An 11,514-nucleotide genomic window follows, 5' to 3' on the forward strand; every position below is an offset into this window, starting at 1 on the left:
AACAGATTGCCCCCCCAACCCGACCTGTGATCTCATGCATGTATCATGGGCTGAGCAGCAGGAGTGGGGACTATGAGTTAACAAAATTGTCAATGCTGGCATCTGCTGAATTTCATGAACCTCAGAAAACAGCAATAAGAGGGTCAAACCCAAACAGGCCTGGTTATGTTAGTCTGCTTTTGCCCTTCCTTTTTAGTAACAATGAACAGTTTGCTGCTGTGACTCAGGTCAGATAATTGACAATTTCAGATCTACACTGTCATTCGTATGACCTCAAACATTTAGCCACTCTTAAAAGGTGATGAACTGGTCTTGAACAGTGTTACTCAAACCTCCAAGAACAAGCACCAACAATGTACCCACCGATAGCTGTACAAGCCCGTCTAGCTCAGCATTAAAATACATGCATTTATGCAATATGTATTGCATCAAATATTTCACAGGATGTTAAATATATTTAGGAGGGACACACGTCAACAATATCACTACTCCATGTGAGTGGTAAAGTGTACTTTAAACATATGCAGAGAGTGGACATGCATGTAAAATTCAACATAGCTCCCAATGTTAACGTTGGAGAGGTGGCGTTCTAAAATTATGACATTACAATGTGGACTTTACATTGAAACACACTGCAGTGCATTACCGTGGCAGAGAAATGGCAGTTCGGGTGTTAGGGTTTGTTTCACTCATGCTCGTGAACTCTCCCAATTCTTTAAAAAAAATCTTTAAAAAAATAAACCAACAGTGTCCTATCTGTAGATTTATGGGTGCCTTTGGCGGATGAAAGGAGACCAGTACAAAGCGGGGAGGGCATGAAGGTTTTCTGCCGCTGGTGAGAACGGAGACATGTGAGAAGGAAGTCTAATAAGTCTTGTCAAAGGAAAACTGTCAGATCTTCCGATAGAATGGTAATCACTTCGTGATCACTCATTTTAGCTCCCGACAGCACCATGAAACTGTAAGATCGCAAAGAAAAACGATGTCTACCATCCCAACATAAAAACAAAAACAATCAAATTCTTAAAGGGTGGAAGGCAACATTTTCTTGGGACTTGTTAAGTTTACTTTTTGCGAATTACTAGTCGCGTGCTGCTTGAATAACAGCGGCCCTTGCACATTGTGCAGTGTATAGACGAATTTCATTTCAAGGGACTTGTAGTACTGCGGGTATCAGGGGAAGCATCTTCAGTGTACCCCAAGCGTAGTGTGCTTTGCCCTCCACCCTTACCCCCCAGCCTTGCAACCCTGCGCTTTTTCACATTCTCCATTTTGGTAAAGAACATTGTCCCGAGCTTGGGGGAGAAATGTACTATGCAGAAGGAGCTGCCTCCCCAGGGTGTGTTTAGCTGCTGGTGTATCAAATGCAGAAATGGGTAGCATCAAGAGCCCCACGCTCTGAAACACCTTTTGCGCACTAGTTGGGCACACGACAAAGTGTGAGCAGGTGATTCCCCAACACTTGAACCATTATTTAGAGACCTGGCTTTGATTAATGTAGCGATAGCTCGTCATGGCCATTTCCCAGCGTTTGTGTTAAAGGAGATCGGAAGCTGCACCATGCGGGGTATTTTAAAGGCCATGAATTGATGCTACAGCATGTCACCCCCAATGGAACAAAGAAAGTGAAGCATGCATCATACAAGTCTGGGTATTTGCATTATACGGAAGATGGGCCAACCGTCCACAGAGACGGTTTCTACTGTAGTTGCTCAGTCGCTTTCCCAAGCCAGCCGCTGTGCAGACTTCGCTCAGCTTTTGGTCCAGCGCCTGCATCCATCCTTCACACCATCATTCACGAGGTGCGTTTGTGTAGGTGTTTGTTTATCTCGTTAGACTAGCGTGATTGCTATTACAAACAAAAGAAGCACAACGACAAAGAAGAGTATGACAAGTCTTAGCGAACAGTGAAATGTATGAAACTCTTGTACTAAAATAAAGTCAGCAGTGCATGCCCAGGAAAGAGCAGTGTGTGCTTGTGATGGGAACAACATCAGGATTTAGTGACTCACTCGCTCCTCTTTTCCGTAATGGCCGAAGCATGCCCAGGAAAGAGGGAACGATGAACAATATGCTCGGGAGCAGGAACTAGGGGGCGTAGTAACCTCCAAACCGGCACACGCGTGGTACTGGCCCCCAGGGCCTCACCCTCGACGTGATTTGGGCCTGGCCATGGGCCGAATGGCCGACGGACTGACCAATCCAACCCCGCTGGAACTTGCAACTGTCTAACATCTGCTGACGGTGACACTCTGCCCAGGTCTTCTGAGAACCGGCCTTTTGATCTCCTGAGGAGAGTCAACCACCAGTGCTCGCTTCCTTTTTCATGACTACTTGAGCCTTGACAAAAGTGTCTAGCTTTGTTGCCTTCAGAGGCCGTTCTTGGTTGGCCCAGTCATCTCCGCAATACCATTTTAAAATAAATAAAACACCTATGCAGCAATAGGCCTCACCTGCGAGGACGGGAGCAGGAGGAAAGAAGTGTGCTTGCCTCGGCAGGCTGTAGTTACTGCCGGATTTCCTGAAACAAGGCCCAATCAGCGAGGACAGGATGCGGCAACTGTTTGTATTTGCTGATTCTGCTGCTGCTTGGCAGTGTGTGCTTGTGATGGGAACAACTTCAGGATTTAGTGACCGAATCGCTCCTCTTTTCTGTAATGGCCGGGGCCGACAACACCAGCCAGCCCCAATCGTACCACACTTCAGTGTCAGTGCGTGCCCCTAGCCTGGAGGAGGGTGCGCCCATGGGCCTGGCTGGCAATAGCGTCGCCAGCGCCACCCAGGGCCGGGGGAAGGTAATAAAGCAGCAAATGTTGCTAATTTATTTGCCAATTGCCCTGCTCTGTCTGAGGGCTGAGGCCAGGCCCGTTTCTCGGCCTTGCGAGGCAGGCAACTGCCCGGGGCGCAATAGCCCCGGGGATGCAGTTGCCCCAGGCCCTGGAGCCTCTGGAGGGGATGGAATTCCCCAGTTTGTGGGGCGGCGCATTGATGCAGCGAAAGTTCTGCAGGTCAGGTGCTGGCGCTGCCCCTTCCGACTCTAATGTCACATAGTACAAAAGTACTACATGACTTTACAGAAGTCCAGAGACCACTTTCACGCCACTTGGGGTTGGGGGCATAAGCACACCAATAACAATACTTTAGGTCCCCCTGCAGCTAAGACCAGCCCCTTCCATCACAATGCCGGCAGGAAACTGCTAATGGTGGCCCATTAGTCACTAAATGGTTTTGTGCTGGCATTGAGATGGGAGGGGAGGTGCAGTGGGCTGTGTGGAGTGGGCATGCCTTGCAGGGACGCACTGTGGGCCCCGACACGGTACAAACGGAGACCCGTTTGGGCCCATGGTGCGTACCTGCAAACCCAGAAAATGGGCAAAATAATAGTTTAAAGCAGTGCTATTTCTTCATGCCGCTTCTTTTCCAAACTATATATCAATTGCACTTTAAACCACTTCCATGGCAATGGTGATGAGTTACTTCACTATGCGGATAATAGTTTTGACCAGTGTTGCTGAGTAAATATTCTTTAAGCCACGAACCGGTTTATTTATTTATTCATACAATGTTTGTCGTGTACATGGAGACGGATAATTTATTTATGCAATGTTTGTCGGATATCTGTATCCGACACACATTGCATAAATAAATATGCAGTTACCCGACAAACATTGCATGAATAAATAAATAATCCTGGTCCATGTATCCTTACAACAGTCAAGACTTTAATGTATCAAAGGTGTCTCCTTGTCATTGCCCTTTTGGCTTAGGTTGCCTCCAAACCCCCTTGAGCATCTTGTGTTCTTTGTTGGTTGTATATACTGCATCCTATGCCATATTCATGGTTTCTTGGTGTGCCCAGTCCTCATTATCTGCATCCTAAGTGGGACTGGGGCATAAAATTGTCTTGGGCACCAGTGAAAAAGTGGCCCACCGTTGCAAATGGCAATTCATTCCTTGTTTGATGGACTGTTTGACTTTGGGTAGGAGTTTCTTAACGGTGCAATATGGGAGTGGTGCGCGGGGTGCGGTGGGAGTGGTGCGGTGGGAGTGGAGCGTGGGGTGCGGTGGGAGTGGCACATGGGATGGGATGCGGGGAGGGGGGGCATTCCTAGTGTTTCGCCCTGGGCACCGAATGGATTAGAAACTGCCCTGGCCGAGGCCACAGCCTGCAGCAGTGCCAGTGGCAGAATACACGTGTAATACGTTAGTTTCCTAACATTATAAAAATGAACAGGCACATTCATTTTTATAATGTTAGGAAACAAACATGTTACACGTGTATCTAGCACTGGCACTGTGGACTGCTGGTGCAGCGCCCCCCAGAGGCTGACTGACGTCAGGCAGCCGCTTTGGCTGCCTGATGCAAAGACCGGCCCTGGTAGTACAAGCAAACACTGACCAGAGCTTGGGTATAAAAGTATATAATTATTTATTTAAAAACACACTTGTAAAAATACACTGGCACTAATATGTCAAGCAAGTTCAAACACAGTCACTAGAAATATATACACCTCCCTAATTAATTATTTGATAAGTCTAGGTTAATACACCACTTATTTAGCAAAACGGGTGAGCACGTAACCATAGATGGCACTCCAATAATATGTTTAAAAAGGGAGAGAAAAGTCAGAATAGGAAAATCACACAGTACCAACACTTTTAAGAACCCACAGCAAGTCAAGAAAGGCAGGGACTACTGTCGAGCAGAAAGTTCATAGGCCAGGCCCACTCTTGGAGAGAGCAAGGCGGAATGTGCCTAAGATCACACAGTGGAAATGCACTCGAAGTCTTTGCAGAAAAGTCAAAAGAGGTTGAATCAAGTTAGAAAGGTCATGTTAACAGGTCTGAGGACACCCCAGGATAGAGAGTCAAGGATTTACGGGACACCTTGGACATTCTGTTGCAAGGGAGACCAGGCGGGACACAGTACCTGAAATTGTGAGAAAGCTCCAGCGGGGGCAGTTGTTCCTGGCAGCGGGTGCAAGTCGGGGCTTTGTCCAGGGGAAGAGAAGATCTCGACGTGGAGGAAAGCTTGAGGTCGTTGCACTGCCAGGGAAGAAACCAGCCGTGGAGTTTCTCGGTTAAAAGGTACTACCCTTTTATTCGCGGTAGTGGTGAAACGTGGCTATCCGGCCACCGGGGTGCTTGGCACAGGCGATTCGACCACGAGACGATCCAGGAAGGCGCAAAAAAGGCGAACTGGTTGGTCCCACCAGCTCAAAGGGAAGAAGACTCTCCTGGAAGAAGATCTTCTCTGTCATCGGGAAAGTGTTGAGTTTCGTACAGCAGGGCTCCACCGGTGGTGTCGTCGTAGATGGCTCAGCTTCTCCCCTCTTCGGATTCTTTAGGTCCTGTGGCGACTTCTGAAGTTCCAGTCCCCAAAGCCCTGCTTTTATGCAGAAAACCCCCATTCATCGGCCTAGCTGTCAATCAAACATGCTATGTGGTGAGCCGGGCGGCTCACCACTGGGCCAATCACACAAGAGTGCGACTTGAGTTGCCAAGGCAACTCAGTCCAGGGTGCCTATTCCCCCCTCCCACACATCCTGTAGACCCAGACAGAGTGGCACCACTTTTGGAGGCTTCTGTGCAGAAGCCTGCCAAAAGTGGAACAAAGAGCTCGACCTGGGTTAGGGTTTCAGAGGCGAACACAAACGCCATTTTAAAACCAAGACCTGGTGAAAAGACCGAACCGGGGAATAAATATTAAATGAAAAGTGGTGCGTTTAAAATGAATGGGAAAATCCCATAGGAAATATTCTGGTGGAATATTTTGCGTGGTATCCACTGCCCCCAGCCAGAAACTCGACAAGGGGGACTGGACAGTGCCCCCTTGGAAACAGACCCAGGGGCAATCGAATTACCCCTACCAGTACTTCCACAATATGATGGTTTGTACTGGTTCTGTTCACAATTTGAGACTAGTAAAGCCAATGGTGACTTTACATGCCTTGGGAGACAGTAGTCAGTCCCAGGTTATGGAGTCTGTTTGGGGGTCACTATGACACCCCTGTGTTACTGCACTGAGGGTGCTGTGTAGCACATATACCAAAAACACATGAAGCCCTATGGAGTAAAAGACCCCATAGATCATAAAACACATTACAAAGTCAAAGGACAGCCTCAAATCATGTCTAAGAGTGGGAGAAAGAGTCTCACTCTTAGCAAGAGAAAAAAAAAAACAAAAATCCAGCAAAGCTGCTAGGGGACTCACTAGGTTTGGGAAATTAGCCTTTACAGAGAATTCTCCCCAACACCGAGGTCGAGCAACCGGCATAGGGGGTCCTTGCTGAAGCCCTCACGCGACGCCCCTCTGCCAAAACGGGAATTCCACTGCAGACCGATGTAATCTCCCTGCTCAAAAGGGGTTGGCTCAAGCCCCACTCTGCCCAGCCGGTCAATCGACGCCTGGATGCCAAGTAGAGGCAGATGGAGGGGATACACTCTTGCTATCGGCCCATTCTCAGCCACACTCCTCTGTGATCGCTGCGGCATCACTATACTCCAAGCCTCAGTCGTCCTCAACCTTCTCCTCTGCAACGCTGCTAGGCAAGGAGGAGATCATCTTGGAGGCTTACGGGAAGAAGCTGTATTCCAACCTGTCCTTGCATCTTCGTCAGGCAAACGCAGATGCCATGCTGGCTGCCGCTTACTAGAGGTTATGGTGGGAAATTGCGTACTTCCTCCCAGAACTCCCTACGCAGAGCCAATCACATTTCAAGGTGGGACTGGCTGAGGCTAAGCTGGTGGCGCAGGACCTCGTGGAGTCCACAGTGGCCAATATTGACACCTATGGCCGTGCCATCTGTATCGCCACAGACATGAGGACAGCCTGGCTCTGTGCAACTAAATTCAACCCAGATGTCCAGGAATACATATTTGACCTGCTGTTTGAAGGGGGAGGGGGAGACCTCTTCCACTCCACCACGGACGAGGAGCTTGACAAAAAGAAAAACGGCTCACAAATGGCCAAGTCTTTATCCACCTTGACAAAGACCAAGCCCAAATCGTACACCCAGTCACAGCAGCACTCCGACAAGGGCCGTACATACGGAGGGTTCGCTGCTTCCAGAAACGGAGGTCTAGGCAGCTGGATCTCTCGCTGACTCCCAAATCGTCGCAAGCAACAAAAAGGGGGATGGGGGTAAGGGCTTTTTCCAGTCCCCTACTTCACAACAGCCTCTGAGGGAATGCAGGCATGACACATGACACTCCCCTCTGGGTCCACGTGTCTCCAGTGGGGGGCAGGCTTGCGCTCCATGCACATTTCTGGCACTAGAATTTCGCAGACCCCTGGATCCTCTCCGTAGTATCTACAGGGTACTGCCTACCCGTCCCAGCCTCTCCCCCCTACTCGCCTCCACTCCCTCAAGTTGGGATAGCAAGTCTTCTGGCGGGGATCCGGTCGCTCGTAGAGAGCCAGGCCGTGGAGGAAGTCCCAGCCTCCCAGCGAGGCTTGGGCTTTTACTCCAGGATTTTCGCCATTCAGAAAAAGAACCAGGCAGGCCTGAGAGTTGTGCTGGACTTTTACACCCTCAACCTCTCCTTACCTCTACAAAAATTCAAGATGGTTACGCCAGCTTTTATACACGTCCCGATTTGGCAGCCCCTTCGTTCTTTCCTACGGTTCAGGATCATGGTTACCATTTCCAATACAAGGTCCTTCCCTTTGGCCTCAACTCGGCCCCCAGGGTCTTTACCAGACTCATATGGTGACTGCCCTCCTCAGAGCGCAGGGCCTCCATATCTACCCATACCTCGTCAGGGCTACATCTCTGTACGCAGTTCACCACTCTTCCCATGCCCTTATGAACACACTGCACGATCTGGGTTTTTCGGTCAATCCCAAGAAGTCGCAGCTGCAGCCCATGCAGACTAACATTCTTGGGCCTCATCTGGGACACGTGCTCCGAGAAGGTATTTCCGTCGGAGGACAAGATCTCGGCCATCAAGAGGGCCACCACTCACTTCCTCAGCAGAGAAGTGACCTCAGCTTGGTGATACCAGCATCTCCTGGGTCTTTTGGCGGGGGTCCTGGTAGTCGTCCAACACACGAGACTGAGGATGTGGAGTATTCAACTGCACTTCGCGGCTTCATGGAACCAGGAGCGGGGTTCTCAATCCGAGATGATACACTTTCCTCCATCTCTCTGCCCGGATCTAACATGGTGGTCCAGGGACTGCAACCTACGGACGGGCAAGCCATTCAGGCCTTCCACCCCGCAGATCACCATCACCAGACTCCTCGCTCGAGGGCTGGGGAGCCACCCTGGACGATCTCTCGGTCCACGGCACCTGGACTCGACAGGAGCAGGAAATACCACATCAATTGGTTGGAGCTGAACGCCATCTGGCTAGCGCTCGGAGCATTCCTTCCACTTCTCAGGGGCAGGGTTGTCCTCATCCAGACAGACAACTCGACCATCATGTACTATGTCAACAAGCAGGGAGTCACCAGATCCTCTCCTCTGTGCAGACTGGCAATCAGCATGTGGGAGTGGGCCCTGGAAAACGACATGTACCTCACAGCAGTCCACTTCCTGGGGGAATCAAACCTGGAGGAGGGCAGGCTCGGCAGGTTGGGAGCAGACAATTACGAGTGGCAGCTAAACGACAGGGCCCAGTATAAAAGTAAATGGACCAGGTTCTGCCACTGGGCAGGCTCCAAGGAAATTGATCGCATGGAATGTACTTTGGGCGATGTGCTCTCCTTCTCGGCGCACCTCGCCCACTCTGGCATGCAGGTGGACACCTGCCGCACTTACCTCACAGCCATCGGGGCTTACAGGAACTCTGAGGAGGGGGGTCTTCTCCACCTCTAATCCGATTGTAAAGAAACATTTGACGGGGCACGCAAGGCTCTACCCGCCCATTAAGAGGCCAAACCCCATGTGGGACCTGAACATAGTCTTGGGCACCCTGGCGCACAAACCGTTTGAGCCAATGGTGTCCGCTGACATCAGGCTGGTCACCATTAAGACAGCCTTACTAGTCGGACTCACCTCGGCTTGGAGAGTTGGCGAAATCCAGGCGCTGGTCGCCTCACAACCATATACTACCTTTCACAGGGACAAAGTAGTCCTGCGGACGCACCCAGCATTTCTGCCTAAGGTGCCGTCTGCTTTCCATTTAAATGAGGAAATGGTACTTCCTGCATTTTTTGCCGATCCTAAGGACGAGGCACAGAGTTCTGCACTGCCTGGATGTCGGGCGTGCCCTGAAATTCTAACTTGACAGGACAAAGGGCTCCCGCAAATCAGATGCCCTGTTTGTCACTTTCAGAGGTGCAAGAACAGGCTATCAGGCCTCCAAGGCCTCCATATCCCGCTGGTAGGACTCGGCCATCAAAGAAGCATACGAGGGCCAGCACAAGCCACTTCCGGCTAACATGCACACCCACGCAGTCCAGGCCAAGGCAACGGCCATCGCATTCCAGCGCCAGATCCCTTGGCAAGTCATAAGCAGGGTGGCCACTTGGGCCACTCCCTCGGCTTTCTGCAAGCATTACTGTCTGGATGCCGGCTCTAGATCGGATGCGGCATTCGGACAGGCGGTTCTCAGCAACCTATTTGCTTAAGGAGGGTCTCCTCTCCACCCTGGGGCTACATTCAGTTGTAATTGCCCATGCAGTATGGAGGAAAGGGGACGGGACCCAAGAGTAATTATAAGTTACTCACCGTAGTGACTAACATACTCTTAGTCCCCTTGTCTCCATACGTCCCACCATCCTCCCCCCTAATAATACTGGTGTCATTAGGCAATGTTTACTCTATTGTCAACACGTCAATGGGGACTGAGGTGTATCGCCGGAGGGCGGAGTCAGGGCAGCGCATGCTCCCAGGGCCGCACTCCTGCGCGCCTCTAAATTTTTAAAATGAAAGGTTTTTTTCTGGTGAAAAAGGTTGTCTCCCGTCCCTTGGGATGGACGCCCATGCAGTATGGAGGAAAGGGGACTAAGAGTACGTTAGTCACTACGGTGAGTAACTCATAATTTCTCAATACAATCAGATAGTTTTATAACAGTGATTGGATTATCGTATGAATTGGACACCCTATATTCTCTGTGGTACTGTGAGCAAACAGGGCCTTAGGAAAATCTTGGATCTGGCCCACCCCTGTACATATGCCAATAACCTTGAAGTGGCCCATGCCCCATTAAGACAAAACGAAATGGTTAAACACATTTTGAATTCAATTATTTAGTATTTTTCAAAAAAATGGTTTCCATGTACAGTGCATTCTAAATGCACATGTTAAGGCCTTTAGTGACTGAGATTTCTATAGGCTTACCTCTTATTCCCTACTCCTCGCCTCTTATTCCTACCAAGCCTCAGTCCTGTCCCATGAAGTCATGGAGCTCTTTGATTAATGTACTTTTTTTTGTCTATGTAGGTATTTATGGAACAAATCGATGTATTCCAGAACATTGCACGACATTACAACATGGTATACCTGCTAGAGACCATCGAATGGCTGCTACAGAGGAACCACCTCATTAAGCGATAAAGACAATGTGAACTTTGTGACCATCTATTCTTCTTGGAGCAAAACTATTCGCTTTTCAGAGGCCTTGCACTTTTTCCAGTTTCTCAGAATGGGTAGCACAAGCAAAGATAAAGGAGCTCCTTTGTCCTTGCCCCTGTGTGGAGCAGACTCTCATTTTTCTTCAAGGTGAGCTCACAAACCTCTTCTGCTGATGATCCAGAGGCGTACAATTGTCACACAAAGACGTTCTTCATGTGTGATTGATGATGGTTTCGGAATCACATGGCGTGGACTGGTCGTGTAAACCACAACTGGGCTTTACCAAGGTCATAATGAACACTCTGGTGAGATTTTGAGGACCTGATCAGATGTCTGTCCATACATAAGCAAGTAACTTTTTCATCCCAGTGTGTTACTTCGATATGTTGAAGCCATCATAAAATAGGCAGTGGGCCATTTGCTTACAATGTGAGGGCAGAGCAAGCCTGTGTGCTTATTTTGGACGGCTAGAGTTGTTCAGAGTACACACATACATGTGAAAGGTGGACTTGTCACATTGGTCTGTTTTCGGCTGTTGGTGTATATGTTTACAGGTAACGTGTAATCTAACCATGTGGAAGGTTGATTCTCCTCCAATGTCTTGCTGTATAATGTTTCAGTATTTCTGGTCACCCAAAGAAACAGCAACATTTTCTAATAAATTCTGCTGACTAAGCAAGTTTTGTTTTTTCATTCCGGTGGTTGGAGAAAGAACAGAGATACCGTTCAGTGGGCCAGTGGTATTTTTTTTGCTGCAGAGTAAAAAAGTAAAACTAAAACTATTTGTTTATATTTTATTAGGATCCCAATGGTCTTATCCCCAGTGGATTGATGCCAATCGAATAACCCTCTGAATACCAATCATCTCCCCCCTTTTCACTGGGTCCCAGTCACCCCTTACCACCACCTTTACCCTACCTCTCTTCCCTTTTCTGGTCATTTGGCATCAAACCCTGGGTCCGAGTTGTTTTCCCACATCCCGGGATAATA

General features: G+C 49.2%; 1 protein-coding gene across 2 annotated transcripts in view; it reads left to right on the forward strand.

Annotated features, from left to right (window-relative positions):
• POLE (DNA polymerase epsilon, catalytic subunit) overlaps positions 1 to 11,203 on the forward strand; it is an 867,587-nt gene extending 856,384 nt beyond the window's left edge. For both annotated transcript variants that reach the window (XM_069619327.1, XM_069619326.1), the window contains exon 49: positions 10,393 to 11,203. In XM_069619327.1, coding sequence (XP_069475428.1) covers positions 10,393 to 10,506 — 114 coding nt within the window. In that variant the 3' untranslated portion in view covers positions 10,507 to 11,203. The remainder of the gene's footprint in view (positions 1 to 10,392) is intronic.
• The last annotated feature ends 311 nt before the right edge of the window (positions 11,204 to 11,514 follow it).

Source organism: Ambystoma mexicanum, chromosome 10 (genome assembly GCF_040938575.1).
Source record: "Ambystoma mexicanum isolate Mex_15411 chromosome 10, UKY_AmexF1_1, whole genome shotgun sequence".
In the NCBI taxonomy this organism is placed as follows: Eukaryota; Metazoa; Chordata; class Amphibia; order Caudata; family Ambystomatidae; genus Ambystoma; species Ambystoma mexicanum.